This window comes from Haliotis cracherodii, unplaced genomic scaffold, assembly GCF_022045235.1.
Source record: "Haliotis cracherodii isolate W230 unplaced genomic scaffold, xgHalCrac1.p SCAF_15, whole genome shotgun sequence".
In the NCBI taxonomy this organism is placed as follows: Eukaryota; Metazoa; Mollusca; class Gastropoda; order Lepetellida; family Haliotidae; genus Haliotis; species Haliotis cracherodii.
The window spans coordinates 21,709,809-21,726,947 of record NW_027266270.1 but is presented as its reverse complement, the minus strand read 5'-3'; the positions used below and the strand labels follow the sequence as shown (position 1 = coordinate 21,726,947).

Below are 17,139 nucleotides of genomic sequence, written 5' to 3'. Positions count from 1 at the left end.
ATGCATGGTTTCTTTTTTTAAAGAGTATATATTGACATAAGAAAACGGTCAACATGTAGCTTAAGTATCTATGCATGGTTCTAATAGTGCGTGTCTGTTTTCAAAGGTCTTTAACTTTGCAGATTAGTAACTAAGTCTCTAAGGACACTTGGACATCCTTAGAGCGTCGACCAGGTCTGTTCTTAAATCCTCAAACCCTGCTTTGTTCTATTGAAATACATAATACTTAAGACACGCAAGTCCTCTTCAGAAAATGTTTATTCGTAAATATTGAAGGATCATTTATAAAGTTAAATGCACAGTTTAAAGACGACGAAAGAAGTTCAGACATAAAGATGAATCCGACAAAGGTGACAACCGACATGATGAAGTAAAACAAAACCAAAACAGTAGGAACTAACTTTAAATGTCTGACAATGTTTTGCAGAAAAAATAAATGGCTTATATATAGTTCAGATAACAAAATGATTCCGACAAAATCAATCTTCAACCTTCAAAGCTAACAAGTAATAATGTCTTGTACGATATCTTATGATTATGGAAATTGTTTTATCGCTCTTATTAGTGCAATAAGATATAAATATTTGTAATTGTACATACAATTATTGATTACCAAAACAGTACAATTGTGCCAAAACAATTAATTTGAGTAAATGATTATCAAAATTATGTCTCCATACCCTTGAGTTTTATGTGACTCTATAATGAACAAGATACACTATTCATGATAATGGCCACACCAATGTTTGAGGACGAAACCTCCACCTTAAAAACGAAAAAACATTCTTGTGTGTGAAATTCATGCCTGAGTAATAAACAGAACTAACACAGACAAATGTGTCTAATATTGAATACTCGATTTTAATGATAGTTTATGTCCGAATGCAATATTTATAATCTCAGTTCAGCTAAAACGTTATAGTCAGTAAGACACGGACAAACTAAAATAACATGATCTATTTATTTGAGTAAAAAAGAAAATTTAACATACATATCAAAGTGAATAAACGTGTACCTGAGACACCGGTGGCTATGAGCATATAACGCATTATGTTGTAACTTCTGACGTCTTACGTTCTGACTCACACATTATGCTTTTGCACTATGGTGACGTTTATATTTGGAAACTATATTTGAAAATGAACGTTTTCATATAACTCGTCACAGACAATAATTGCATTGATATTCGGTTGATAAAACGTTTTATATTTAAGTGTTTCCCATGGGGTTAGTCCTTAGAAGGCTGCAAAAATGCTTTGAGATATGTGTATTATTTAGATTATCAAACATCGTTGTGTGGAAGTTGAAGGGACCTACGTAAACACTTCTCGTTATCCGAGGTTCCACACAACCGAAAATGATGAATAAAGAAGGAATATGCAGAGACCAAGCCTTTACTACGAGACAACCGTGCATTCGACACATCAAAGATCGACAAAACCGTTTTTCACTGCACATGCAAGTGTTAACCATATGAACAGAACTATAAATGTCCAAAAGAGAATACTTTGTTAGACACAAACACAAATTCAGTAAAATGGTTCATAAGTTGCTTTGGTGTCATAAAAGCAAACATATGCCCTATTCTTTCATTAGAGCGTCCTTCATGAATCACACTAGAGGCATGATAAGAATGATATAATAATAAGTGCATGTGTATTGCGCCCTTTCACAAATGGATGCTCACAACGCTTCCAGGTAAATAAACTGATGCATGTTGTATGAATACACATATGAGTAACATTTAAACAAATCATTAAACGTTACCACTTTTCGGCAGGTTTTATTAATGTAATGTTTAAGTACAGTGCTCTGAAAATCACCTCATATAAAGTCTTTGATAATCATTGACCGTAACTGATTTCAAACATCGCAATGCACGTCCTGGTATCTCGAGAAGAAACAACTGTCATTGAAAGTTCGAACACTGGTGTTTCCTCTAATTAACAGCCTGCACTTTGCCTAGTGTTTAACATTTACACATTCAAATGAATGTGTCTTAAGAAGCTTTTCATATTTTTCTGTACAGATCAGATCTTCGTAGGGAAAGTTGCAACACAGATTATACTTTTTCACCGCTGCGTCTGCACAGACATGCTGCAATGATGATACCGATTATCTGAAATGATCAATGCAAAGGTGTAAGTATTATTTACACGTATTTCGTAGATTTGAATGAAATAGTCAGCATTAACGACATTAAATGTATGTTCTATCAGTCAGCTGTCGCACGCAAATTGGACTGTTTATACAAACTTGATTCTCTTGAAACAGGTTGTGAGGAGACTGTCAAGTTAGTGGGACATTAATTAGTGGACAATTTATATGATATGTCAAACAAATGAAATGCAGAAAGAGCAAACACAAGTCTGGACTGTATAACCTGACAAATGAAATACAACAACTATGAATTTTACAAATAATCTGTGATATTATGTATCAAATCTGGTTTGAACAGTTTTGAACTCCTTGTATCGAACTTTGCAACAAAATATTAACAGATATAACGTAACACACGTGAATTGTCACGATGAAGGCACAGTTAGTGAATAATAAGAGCGGAGGAACTTCCCACAACTGAATACTTACGACTTTAGTAAGGGACCGACCATTTGTTATTCTTGGGGGTTTGGGTAGGGGTGTGTGGGGTGTGGGGTGTGGGTTTTGGGGTGTGGGGTGTGGGGTGTGGGGTGTGGGGCGTGTGTTTGTATCGAAAATAAATCGTCCCCGAAAAATTCTTGTAAAAAAATGAAGATGCCTGCATTTACATTATTGCAAGGTATTTTTCTTTTAAAAAACCCATTCACGCCTATAGTTATAAATAAAAAAATGTCTGGTTTTGTAGCTGCAGCTGAACAAATATCTAATCTCAATACAAAATCCCAGCCGACACCCTGCAACCCCCAGAATATTGAATAGTCGGTCCCTAAAGTGTAAAGGAAAATGCAAAAAATGTAATTTTCTCAAAACGTTGACACGTGCATCTTTCAGACTTTCAGAGATAAATAATGTAACTGCAATGACGACGGCCTCCGTTATGAAAAGGGTAGTGCTGTGAGAATTCAACGTTACTCAATGTCACCGCAATGACGATTGCTTCAAATATGAAAAGCGCGGTCCTGTCAGAATACATAGATACTAGTCTTACTGTTACCGCAATAACGATTGCTTCAAATATGAATAGTGCAGTGCTGTCAGAATACATAGATACTTACTGTCACCGCAATGACGATGGCTTCAAATATAAAGAACGCAGTTCTGACACTACACATATATACTTACTGTCACCGCAATGACGACGGCTTCAAATATGAAGAGCGCAGTGCTATATTCATGCACCTGTTCCTTCAGCAGTTCGAAGCATCCCTGGAAAATGCACATGCGCATTAATATCACGCTGAAGCTCTATAGTCATATATTTAGTATGCAGATAACCGTTTAGTATATTTATAACATACTAAAAGTTACAGTAATTACACTACAATGCGAAAGTCTGTCATCGTGTTCTGCTGTAAATTGCGAATAATCCGGAGACAAATTCCAAAAAAATTCACAAATAATCCACGATTTTTTGCGAAACTTTGTTTTTTTTACGTCACTAACGGGACTCAATGGCAATTCCTTTTATATAAGATTCAACAGTGTGAACAGTTGATAAATAAACACCATTTTTCTTAAATGTTCCTGCCATCATAATGTTTTCCTTAAATATGAAGACATGAAGGTCCACATGCGTGATTGTATCACGTTGAAGCTCTCTAGATCTATTAACATGTATACAATGCAGATGACAGTTTAGCGTATTTATAATATATATATATAAAATATACTTAACACTGTATATATATATATTATATAGTGTTAAGTATATATATATATATATAGTTAACACTATATATATAATATTAATATATATACTGTACGTATATATATATATATATATATATATATATATATATATATATATATATATATATATATATATATATATATACATGTTAATTTAAGTGAAATGCCTATTTGTATTCTGTACACCTGAAGGAAAATGCACCAGATCACACATGCACCGTTGTTTTACCTGCTTGAACAGAAATGTGCAGTTCCCGGTGGAGTTTATTGCGTTATCCGACTGGGTGGTACAACAGCTCTCTGGTACTTTTCCCTGAAAGAGCAGTAAACTGTGAACATTTGAAGGACTTACCAGCCTATCATAATATGTTATTGAATCATCATCGTATGTTAAAACTCATGCTGGGATGTCCCTTTTAAGAATTACATCGTTCTATAAATTCCATTTCAATACACGTCAATCGCAAATTTGCATGCCATGTGAGCTGTAAAATCAATAAGTACATGTACATACATGCAATATAACTATGAATATTTTAAGGGATAGAGGGAATAAGAACTTGCTCAGGTGTTTGGGGACGCCCTCGTACAATGTAGCTTCATTTGCATAGTCACCCAAAACGCCCTTCCATACCGCATTTGGTAAACATGTATTATTAATTCCTTTCAAAGGAAAGCAGTTAATTCATGAAAAAAACCATGCATGGTACACACCTTCTCAGTGCCGGTGTACACAGTGTCGTAATCGTTGTGGTCGGAGACACCACAGCATTTGAACTGTTAATACAAAAACATGGACATGTGTCAGACAAGAAAGGCACACCATTATCCGACTGTGAAGTGTTAATTGCAGTCTGTTCCGACCCTGTTATGTCTGGAAAAATGTCTTTTATTAAATTGACTCAATGTGAAATAGCTATGACAATGTTTGGCATTCTTAATGGATTGGTTATAAAAAGCTATTAAATGGCATTTTCATTGTCGTCTCTGATAATCACAAATGAGAATGATTAGCATAAGACGTGCAGTGAAAACGTGAATGGGCTGTACTAAACAGTGCCAGGTAAGATTTACTGAAAAGCAATATGTACACGCAGCATATTCTTATCACGACCTGTTGAATGTGTGAGGAAAGCCCGAAGTGACGTCACGGTGTATCTTCGTCGTGTACGACTTTGTTGAACATACGGGAGCGGTATGGGGGAAACATACATAAGCGAATCAGGTATTCGAAACTTCTGTCTGGGGATTTCTACGCCTGCAGATGGACGTCTAATTGCTGCACCAAGTAAAATGTTACTCAGAGTAATAATAATGTGCAATATAGCATATATTGTGCTGCTTCCTAAATAACAAAACCCTTACCGTTTTTTGAAGATAGTCCCACGAATTTCTGAATTTCTGAATTTCGGTGGTCGTATTCTTCTTGTACTTGTTCTGTACAGTTAGTGTAAGGCTGGCTTGGAAGCTGTTGACACCATCAATCTAACAAAACATAGATCGTATTTTAATATACCACCTTCCGTAACAAGGCCAGGATGAAGTTCTGGCAAGGATAACGCCATTAAACTATATTTGAATAAAGTCGAACAAATCATAAGAAATCTGTTACAAAAAAGAGTTCATTATACGATTCCGACTATGTGATAAGCATGTGTTATCAAATAGTCATAACACCAGGTGTTCGCGAAAACGTGGGCGTCTAGTACCCCTCCGGTGTCACCTGTCACTCTTTCTGAAAATGATTCATCCACATCGTCACCAATAGTATATAAGTGATGTTTCAGGTCTGTTATTTTATCATTATGTTGATGTGAAGAGGAGTTATGTTAAACCTTTGTCAACAAACCCTTGTTTATAGCAGTACCCTTGCTATTGTAGCTAGTTTCAACCTCTCTATACGCAACAGTCCAGAGTGCTATAATGCGTAGGTTAGACGTACCCGCACAACTAACATGACTGTCATAGCCAAGGCCGCTAATTCTCCAATGACGATGACCACAGCAAAGGCGATGTACTGAAACATAAACGGTACTTATTTATTTTTGTTTGTTGTTCAACGCCGCACTCAATCCAGCGATTGACATTATGAGCATAGATCGACGCAATTGGGATATGATGACATGTGTCAACCAGGTCAGCGAGCCTGACCACCCGATCCCGTTAGTCGCCTCTTACGACAAGCATAGTCGCCTTGTACGGCCTTGCTGAAGACCTATTCAACCCCTGTACTTCACGGGTCTACACATTCATGATACGATTCGGGACTGAAATGGATGTTGAACGGATTGAATCATGAGGTGAGGTTAAAATTCCGTTTAAGATTACTGCACTTATATAGCGACGTGCATGCACGTGTGTGTGTGTGTGTGTGTGTGTGTGTGTGGCTGTTTGTACTAGCTGTTTGATTTATAGTGCTAGCTCACTGAGATACCATGCCGTAGTTTAACACGAATACCCCATTCAGACATTGAATACTGACTACGAGCCGACCAGCCCTTGTTTTAGCCCCTTTATGACGAGCGATAGACAGGGTAACAACAAGTACCATCTTTAAACGTCTTTTGGTATGACGCGGCCGTGGATCGAACCCCGGACCTTCCGCTTTCCGGGCGGACGCTCTACCACAAGACCATGGAGGCAGTCGATTGAATCATGAAGTCGGATGTAATTATGGTAATGAAGTCAACTTACAAACGTAATCTGTATTCATTTTGTGAGCGTCAGGTGGCAATGATGAGACCCAATGCAATGGGGTCTGCACACCCTAATTACCAGTATAACTTTCATTACAGTTGCCTATAAATGTTATTTAACTTGATAGGGGTACCTTGTTAAACTGCGGCATCGTATCCCAGTGGGCTAGTAGTATCAAACTGGCACTAGTCTGGACTGAGACATGCAGCTTCACACATACTAGCACGCACGTCGCTATGTACACGTAAGTGCAATAATCTCGTAGTATGAATCCTCACCTACTATTAGTTCCAAGTGAGTGTACGGAGTTACAGCATGTGGTCATGTTGGTACTGTTTTATCGAGTTTTGATGCCGACCGCTGAATGGTCTCGATTATTATAAGGCCATACAAGATTCAATGTCGCTCTGATATTCCATGCACTGGCGAAACATTAACAATCACCCGCCCACAAATGTAGGCGATTTGCGCCACTCCAGTATCTTACAGACGTGTGAGAAAAATAGAGATGTGTTGACCTATGGCACATGGCATGGTTTCAAACTACAGCTCTTACTGCGAAATATTTCATAATGTCCTACACATGAATCACTCGTGTAGTGTATGTCCTAATATGAAACCTATTTCAATATTTCGTGACAAAAAGGGTGAATGAATACCCATTGATGAACGCTTGATGACGCGCAATCAGTGAGTGCACAGAGATAGACCTTGATATCACCTTTACGTCAACAAGCATGGGTCACTAGGTGACTATTCCTAACAGGAATCCCGTCGGGAGATGACAAGAACAAAAGCAATATATTACACGACACTCGTCCCCAATACGATACTTCATTCAGACCTTTACCTCATTTGGTAATCACCATGTAAGATTTTAGGAAAAAGCATTTTTCTTACTTTGGTACTATTGTTTCAATAGCTACTGATTTGTATTATAGTACCTACCAGTCCCAACAAGCACTTGCTCTTAGTGGAAGCTCCGACACAGCCACAACAGCAGACAAGCAGCACGAGAGAACCAAAGCCAATAATGATCCAGCCACTATTTTCGAGATAGTGTGCACCATCTTCTATCTCCACTACATTTAGTAGTTCGGTAGCTGATGGGTCAACCTTGAGATATATTCCCAATGCTAAGGTGCCCAAACCCAAAACCTGTAAAATGCAATATTACAAATAGGAATACCATAATATATTCGTAACATGCAATAGGATGTCGAGGGATTTCAAAAACACCCAACTCTATTATATTTTTTTGTCGCTTTAAATATTATTTCAGGTATATCACTGTATACAATGACATGTCGAAAACGTTGAGGTGTATTGCAAGCGCAGTGTTCGTATTCTTTAGTCGTTACATATGTGTTGAAGAGCAGTGATCGTCTTATATATTTATGTATTTTTTTTATAAACAATGCTAATTCCAATTAGAATAGACTTAATATGTTGATGTCCTAATGACTTACCGAAAAGATGACATTGAAGAAGATGAAGAGGCAACTGAATGTCTTTTCACAACAGTTGAACCCCATCTTTACTGGCTGTAAAGAAGAGAATACAAAATCATAGGTGTGAACTCTTGCACAAGGTGGTAACGCGGTAACTGGTGACACTCGTATTATTGTGAGTAAGAGAGTGCTTATGGGTTTATGCCGCTTTTAGCAATATTCCAGCAATATCACGGCGGGGGACACGACACAGCAAATTGGCTTCACACATTGTACCCAAGTGGGAAATCGAACCGGGGTCTTCGACGTGACGAGCGAGCGCTTTAATCACTTGACTACCCCACCACCCCTATTCATTTATAACTGAGGTACCAGTTTAAGGAAGGCTACCCTCCCCAACTCGTGTAAACTAATATTCAAGACAGGTGTTCAGCAGCCAAAAATGTGTTTCATGCAGTTATAAGAAGTTCGAGACCACAAGACAATTATTCTTCTGTAAAATACATCAAATGTTTCAATGGTTGGCAAGTTTGTTTCTACCACCCCTTTTTCACAAAAGGCACGCTGTCCAAAATAAAACTTATGTACACGAGAATATGCAATAGAATAGAACAGAATTTTAGCTTGACCATAACGATGGAGAACACACACGACACGGAGGCCTCTCGTCGAGCACAAACATCAAGTCGTTCGTCAATGTCCATGTACAGCGACAATTATACTGCCATAATAATGCATTTCTGGAAGAAGAACACCACAGCGTTAGCACTGTCCCTGATGACACCAAATGAAACCAATCTGTTGTGAGAAAAAGTAGAAAATGAAAAAAATCGTGTTTGTGCTGTCTGGCTCAGGGCATGGGCTCAATAACTGGGTTTTTTGACACACGTTTACTCTACAATGAATGCAAGTATGCTTTTGTAAAGTACTTATACTACTTATACCGGTATACAATGTAATTATCTAAATTGTGCTTGATACAAAATTACTGTGTGGTCATTTTCAACAAAGTTATGATGACAAATAACAAAACCCAGACAGTCAAAAAGATTTTGAATAGGTACATGTATTTTTACATGGTGGACTATCCGTGTATCAACGACACTTTCTACATTCAAACAATTCCGGTGTTCTAGTTGCTAGTCCTAGGATTATTGTGCCCAGATCCGCCCTGGTTCTTAGTCCTAGTCGCTATGCCTTATGAGCCAATGTCTGTTGTAGGACATCGCAAGCTAGGACACATTAGTCAGAGCGCTTGCTTGACAAATATAAACATCATGATAGCCGCGAATTTTGGAAAGTTATTGGCAAAATAGGTATTGCTAGTGATAGGCGAAACTCTATCCCATGGGAGGTAATTCGTGACGGAAGTGTGATCACAAACAAGGAGGATGTTCTTAATATTTGGAATTTAAAGTACAGCAGTTTATATAATGCTGATCCATTAAATACCTTTGATGATGCTCATTTTCAGAAAATTAAATCTGAAATTAACAGTGACACAGTAGAATATCCCCCCTTCGATGCTAGTCACCTAAATGTACCAATATCTCGTGAAGAGGTTGTAAATGCACTCGCCCGTGTTAAATGCGGCAAAGCGGCGGGATCCGATCTTATACCTGCAGAAGCGCTCAAAAATAGTTCCTGTGTGGACATTTTACTGAGGCTTTTTACTTTTTGTTTTGAATATAATACCTGTCCTGATGTTTGGCGCCATAGTATTATTTCACCAATCCTGAAACCAGATGCCGATCCCCGAGACCCACTTGGATACCGTGGGATCTCCTTAATATCAGTACCTTGTAAAGTTTATTCTGACATTTTAAACACACGGTTTACAAAGTGGCTTGAACGTAATACTATTTTGGCCGATGAGCAGAATGGATTCCGTAGAAAGCGGAACACTGTAGAACATATATACTCTTTATATTCTGTTATTAATAATAGGAAATCTCAAAAACGCTCTACATTTGTATGCTATATAGACACAATGAAGGCGTTTGACAGAGTAAACAGGGATTGTCTCTGGTACAAATTACTTAAACTTGGTGTTAACGGAAAATATTTTTCTGCAGTGAAGTCGTTATATGATGGCACTCGATCCTGTGTGTCCCTTAACGGATACTTGACAGAGGATTTCCCTGTGTACAGTGGAGTGAAGCAGGGCTGTGTGTTATCACCGACACTTTTTTCCGTGTTCATTAACGACTTGGTTGAGGAAATTAATGACCTGCACTGTGGTGTTGACTTCGGCGATGATTCTATGCTTAGTTTACTCTTATACGCCGATGATATTGCTCTTATAGCCGGCGACGAGCACTCATTACAACGAATGTTAAATTGCGTTGATAATTGGTGCAGACGATGGCGTCTTCAAATTAATACAAAAAAAACTAAAATTGTCCATTATAGACAGCAGTCTGTTACGCGTTCCAGTGTCAGTTTTCACTGTGGAGGAGAGAATATTGAAATTTGTAATGCATATAAATATTTGGGACTTTGGCTCCAGGAACACCTAGATTTAAATTTCACAGCTAAACAAATTGCTAAATCTGCTGGAAGAGCCCTCAGTGTAATTATTAGTAAATTTAAATTAGTTGGAGGAATGACCTATGATGTTTTCAGTACTTTGTATGACAATCTTGTACAACCTATCTTAACGTATGGTGCAGCAATTTGGGGAACCAGAGAATTTAGTTGCATAAATGCCATCCAAAATAGAGCGTGCCGCTTTTTCTTGGGTGTAGGAAAAACTACTCCTAATTTGGCTGTAAGAGGGGAGATGGGTTGGTCATCGATTATCACTAAACATAAAATCGAAGTTGTGCGTTTCTGGAAGAAGTTGAATTCAGCTCCCCCGCAGAGAATTATAGCTCGTATCAGAAATTGGTCTCTGTCATACCGAAAGTCCTGGGACAGCAGAGTTGTAAGAATGTTTGGTTCTTTTGATCTACCATTTTTGGATCTCTATAATATTGGTAATATAGATTTCCAAATTTTGAAATCAAAACTGATAGAACTTGACAGAGAAAACTGGTTGCGTGGAGTTTGGAATGACACTGGCCATACTACAGGCAATAAGCTTAGAACGTTTAGATTGTTTAAAAATACACTGAATGTTTCATTTTATGTACGTCATATTCTGGATAGATCACGGCGAAGCACTTTAGCTAAACTTCGCTGTGGAACTTTACCCTTAGAATTAGAAAGAGGTCGTTATACACGCCCGAAAACCCCTGTTTCTGAACGCGTCTGTAAATTATGTAACGGCCAAACTGTTGAAGATGAAGTTCACTTTTTGGTAACGTGTGACTGTTATAGAGATCTAAGACTTAATGTTTGGCAGAAAGTATCCCTTATTAACCCCTCGTTTATTACCATGTCTCCGGCAGACCAAACCGTATTCTTAATGCAGTGCGACGAACTGGTTAAACCACTTGCTGCATTAATCTTCACAATGTATCGGAGAAGAAAATATATAAAACAATAAACTGGGTAGTTGTGTGCGTGTGATAATTCTTATCATCTATCATGTTTTGCTGTGTTGTAGGGTTGATGTGTGGGGGTGCTGTGGGTTGTGATGGGTGGCTGGCCCGAGGGGTTGTGATGGGTGGCTGGCCCGAGGAGTTGTGATGGGTGCTTGTTTCATGTTGTCGCGGGTGTGGGTGTGTGTGTGTGTGTGTGTGTGTGGGGGGGGGGGGGTCGTTGGGAGGGAGTGTGTGTATGCGGCGGTAGATTGTTACTTTGTTGGTGTCTTTGTGCGTGGTTGGTGCTTCTTTTTTGTGGAGACGGGGAGGGATGTGGATGCGAGTGAGGACGTGGTTGATGGGTGCGGATGAGGGAGTTGGTGTGGATGCGGGAACGGATACAGGTGAGGGTGTGTTTAAGAAATAGGGTGTGTGTGAGAGTGATGTGTGACGGTGAGGGTTCGGATGTGATTGAAGTGATGTCAATGAGGGTTTGGGTGTGTCTGAATGTGCGGGTGTGTTTGCGTGGTTTGCGTAAGCTGCTGTGAGTGAAGACCTGGATGTGGGAATGGATGTGGTTGTGTGTATATAGGATGTTTGTATGGGGGATAATATTACGAATGTTATTTTCATAACTGCTATTAAATGTGGTGTGTACATATATAAAATAGTGTTTTTATGAGTCTTTTAGTGTCTTGTAGGCCATTTTGGCCGGCCGCTGAATTTTTACATTCTTGCCTTGTCATTTTATATGTACAGCGGGTGACACTATAATAAAATATTCTTCTTCTTCTTCTTCTTCTTCTTCTTCCTATTGCCATGTGAGTACTTTCACACAGATGCCGTGGGTTTATTGTTAATCGTTTGGTTTCAGGTGATACGTCGGTTGTGGTTAAATATCATAGGTAAATATCACAATAGATATGGAATAGTTGGATTATCGATTGAATGGTTGAGCATTGGCAGCATGTGGTGGTGTTTTCTGGATTTCTAAAGTAAGACGCATCATGCGCTACTAAACAGCAGAAATGTCACGGATGTGGGAATGTGAACATGTTTAATATCACAGGAGCGGAGCAATACCTCTGTTTGAGCTGTAATTGGTGGCTGATATTTTCGTTCGTAACCTACTTCAATCGTACATGAAGGTATGAGAGGAAAATAGATTTGATAATTACAAATTTTGACACAAATTTGCATAATCTTATTGTATATTTTAATGAAATGCAAGAGAATTAACGCAAGAGAATACTCAGTCTCGAATGCCAGGCAAACATATTACATTGAGTGTAAAAGGCAAAATAGTGGTGAAAATTATGTGAATTGATCACTTGAAATCAGTGATGACACCAGGTGTTCGCGAAAAGCATAATAAAGCATTTTGGGGGGCTCTTTGAAATCTCAGCAGAAGTAGCATGCTCGATTGTACCTCAAAGTTTGTGAAATGTAAACATCAAAGGCTGGATCTTCAAGAATATTGCTAGACATAAAGGGAAAGTTGATTATTGTGAAAGTTAAAGTTATCCCTCTGGTCATACAGTATTGTGGAGAGTGTTTTGCCACTCTAAATTGTCATGCATGGATCTAAATATGAAACAGATGAGGTGGTCTCTCAACTGGCCTCCTCATTTGAAGGGAGTTGGCTATTGGATAGTTATTAAACGATATCTGATCATCTACATGTATATACCATAAGTTTAAGAAAAACTTCTTGGCCAACTTTCTTTCTTTTGACTTTGCCATTCCAAACAGAAATTCCGATTCAAATGCATAATGAAACAAATCAACAAGAAGGTGAGCACGCCTGGTGCCCATGAGGCTGCCTACTCCTTGCGTAAATGTCTTACCCCAAACTTTTACATAGATGTTATAAATTAGTAAGTCCAGCATTTCTCATATTGTTGTCTCAGTAAACTTCAGATGGCATTTGCTTTCATCTTTTGACAAATTGCCCTGAACCTGTGAAGATAGATATTAAACTGTATCTATGGTCACCACGTTCTGTATTAAAAGCTCCAAGGATAAATAATGAAGTTTCCTCATGTGGGATAGTGGTTTACAAAGATTTAAATATTTAGACGGAATTGAACTTGGTTCTTTTCTGAGACTGAAAAACGTCAAGCAGTATTTTGTGAATCAGCATGGTATTAATTCCACTTGTCTCAAATAATGTCTGTGAATATAAAGAAAGTCCTTCCGTCATTGCATTAAGGATTATAGTTCTTCTTTGAGATAGGGATTTGGTGGTGCATTTGCTGGACCCAGCAATCTAACCATCTTTGCAACTGGTACAAAAGGGGAATGGATATGTCTTCAGGTTTTAAGTTGATAGAACTGATACATGGTTTTGGCAGACTTCTTCCTAGGGGAACATACTGACCTTATTTGTGGCATAGTTTGATTAGCCACTTGTACCAAGTTCTTTTGTAGTCATGCTTACATAAACTGGTTTTGAAAGGCATTTAGAAGTGATACACATAAGGAAGAATCTTTATGGCTGTCAACGTCTTTATTATAAGGAACACAACGTTCGGTGTGTATATTTACTCCTTCATCAGGTGAATAATTAAGCAGAGAGCATATATATGTACCTGTAAGAACAACAAAAGTAATAAGATATCAATGGTTAATCGTTATGTTAGTTGAGGCCTTATGACTGGGAACAGCTACACACGTTTCAGGTAGGGCAGTCAGATGACAGCTGGCTGGGACTGAATGGGTTTATTCCAGCTACATTTCCTCTTTTTCAGTTTGTGCATTCTACCAATTTTCAACATCATGCACTGACTTAACTCATTCAAATAGACATTCAAAGGAGGTTTCTCTTTTCCTTTGGCCCTCTTTGGGCATATGCTTCGAAAGCTATCATAATTATTTAAAGTTATGATACCAATTGGAAGGATGCTGCTCACGATATTTTGGTCCATATTTGAATAACTGACGAGGGTTGTTATTGTCAACAATAGAGAAGTCACCTGTGATTATACGACTTTCAAAATGGTATTAGTCCTCGCAGACACAAGTGGTGGAAACCTGATAACCGGCTTACCTTTGTTTCTGATGAATGCCAACAACCTGCTAAAGACTCATGTCTGTATAGAGTTACTTTCAATATTAGCAAATTGACAATTTACATTCATTAATAACTGTAATTAGATTACATTTCCGAACCCATATTGGTACAAACCCTGTTGTTTAGACAATGTGATTTCTCTGTCAATTTATCGTAAGGGATAGTTGTGCACTTCAATTACATGTTTACACTATAGCAAGATTCATGAGTGATTAACTCAACTTGTCTCATATGGTCTCTGACAGTATATTATTAGGCATTGTTTGATGGTTGCAAGAATTATTGTTTGTAGTTTACATAAGGATGTGGTAATACATTTGCTGGGCAATTTATCTCTCTTATCTCCTTATGAATCATCTGACATAGTAACATATTATATTCTCGATCTTTGTAGTTTTCTGAATCTATATACTGATCAACGTTCTTTTTTCGGAACAAGTACAGACAAGAAGAGATGTACGTTTCAAATGACAAACCTACATTATAGGATTATTGCATAAACACATGTTAGAGATTCATTTCTCGAACGTTTTAAAATCGTGAATCACAAAATGGTGTGCATCTTTTTTATATGTTCTTTTCACAAAAAAAACAACATTTTTACAGTTACAATTCTGAGGTGATCATTGGAAAAAAGGTAGTTTATTTCAAATGCTAAAACTAATCTGACCATGAAATAGAATTTAAGGAATATTTTGAGAGCTTAGGGTATGAGAGATTTGTAACTCTGTAATCTTATCTGAAGTGAACAATTTTAAACTTCTACCATAATGGCATATTCACTCTCGTTCAGTGATAACATCTGCTCCTGTATAAATAATATAATACTGAATCAATATTTGGCGACAATTGGTTCTATTCGGCTTGTCGAAATGCTCATACGTCGATAATATCTCAGTATATAGTTGTCTTTATCAACACCATATGTCTATTATGTAAGTAAGGCTGAATCAATTCTGCATACAGTTAACAATGATAGTCAGACAGGCGGCCTGCCCCTGAAGCGACTGTCTTTTGCCAGAATAATGATTATGCATATTTGAACCGAAGGAGGAAATGTCTGTATTGGGCTTTGGGAAGTAAAGCAACTGTGCATGTTGCTAACGGGCTGTGCTTGTCAACCATGTGTACCTTTTGCACTCTCAACTGTTATGACGTTAAACGTTCTGGGATTACTCTTGTATTAAATGTATTCAAACTGCTAAAGTGCTGATATGGTACATTTTTTAACTTTAAGATTCATCTCATTTCGAAAGAAAAACATGTTTTGTCCTGTAAATCCAAATGAGGTAACTGTTAAAAATGCCCATTCCCCAATGGTGTTCATGTTGACGAAACACCCTATGTGTCTTGTTTGTTGTTGAACGCCGAACTCAGCAATATTCCAGCTAAATGACGGCGGTCTGTAAATAATCGAATCATGATCAGACAATCCAGTGATTGACACCATGAGCATTGTTCTACGCTATTGGGATACGATGACATTGGTGTTAATCGCCTCTTACGACAAGCATGGGTTTCTGAAGACCAATTCTAAATCGAAATCTTTTCGGGACGAAACTACTCATAAAAACCATTAATCATGATGGTTTTTAAATGACTTTGTTTTTACCAAAAGCATTTGAAACAAATTGGATGAATATAAAATCGTGCAATCAGGCTTGTCTTTATGTTGACTTGAACTACTTTTATTATTTCATTATTCATGTTTTATATTTATATGCTATCAAATAATGTAAACTTCCACCACACTTATACACGGAACGGTGAATTCACGTCAAAAGTGATATCATAACACAAAATATTTTTTTGAGCTAATATTCAATTACACAACAACAATGTTCACGAGGAACGTTATTCAAATGTATAGGAGCCTATTCATTTCTCTGAGAGGATCTGACTACACATGACCTATTTGCAAAGGTTACATTGTTACAGAACACTATTCAAAATCTTGCACTGAATACAAGGAAAATGTGGACCCATTTATAAACTCATAGAAGGAACCCGAACCATTTACAGATAAGACCTGACCATTGGAATGATCTGTAAGCGACAGCTATCTCACCTGTTTGTGCTGCCAGTACACTCCGTGTTCTCGATGCAAATAACTATACACCGCACGACTGGCGACGCAAGGTAGAACGCAATAAATTTATACCGCCATTTCACCGCATATGTTGTCGTGGTATATTGCAGGGCGTGTATGAACCATCACGATATTTAGCGAGATGAGGTATATAATGTGAAATAATCAATGATCAACTGTTCACATAACAACTTGAACAGTGCAAATACGACAAAGGGAGCCCAATAAATCAATAATATGGTGAGTGATGTGTGTTGCATTTACCGTTGTATCGTGTAAAATGAATTGCGTAGGTTTGCCTTATCGATTCAGTGCATATATGTGTGGTTAAATGTAATACATGGAAACATTTGCTGTTGGGCATTAGATACCTGAGAGGTTGAAATAGACATGTCAACGACCCTGACACCTCGATCCCGATAGTCGCCTCTCACGACAAGCACGGGTGTCTGAGGACCAAGTCGAAGCCGCGGAATCTTCACGGGAATAACTGCAGTTGTAAACTCAAAATCA

The 17,139-nt window shown here is 37.9% G+C and overlaps 1 protein-coding gene across 1 annotated transcript; it reads right to left on the bottom strand.

Moving 5' to 3' along the window:
• Window positions 1-240: 240 nt before the first annotated feature.
• On the bottom strand, window positions 241-16,761 carry LOC139462377 (CD82 antigen-like). The gene is made up of 9 exons (XM_071244055.1): window positions 16,606-16,761; window positions 8,016-8,090; window positions 7,495-7,704; window positions 5,792-5,866; window positions 5,215-5,334; window positions 4,564-4,626; window positions 4,079-4,162; window positions 3,283-3,366; window positions 241-2,119 (listed from the first exon to the last, which is right to left on the bottom strand). Exons 2-9 carry the CDS (start codon window positions 8,079-8,081, stop codon window positions 2,063-2,065), a joined length of 759 nt encoding a protein of 252 aa, XP_071100156.1. The 5' UTR covers window positions 8,082-8,090; window positions 16,606-16,761; the 3' UTR covers window positions 241-2,062.
• Window positions 16,762-17,139: the final 378 nt, after the last annotated feature.

Bases quoted from the DNA above. Each gene is read 5' to 3' on its own strand.
- LOC139462377 (XM_071244055.1), bottom strand. From the start codon at position 8,081: ATGGGGTTCAACTGTTGTGAAAAGACATTCAGTTGCCTCTTCATCTTC. The intron at 7,705-8,015 runs GTAAGTCATTAG...TGCATTTTACAG, and splicing joins TCTTCAATGTCATCTTTTCG to GTTTTGGGTTTGGGCACCTT. The intron at 4,627-5,214 runs GTAAGGGTTTTG...TTGTATTAACAG, and splicing joins GGGACTATCTTCAAAAAACG to TTCAAATGCTGTGGTGTCTC.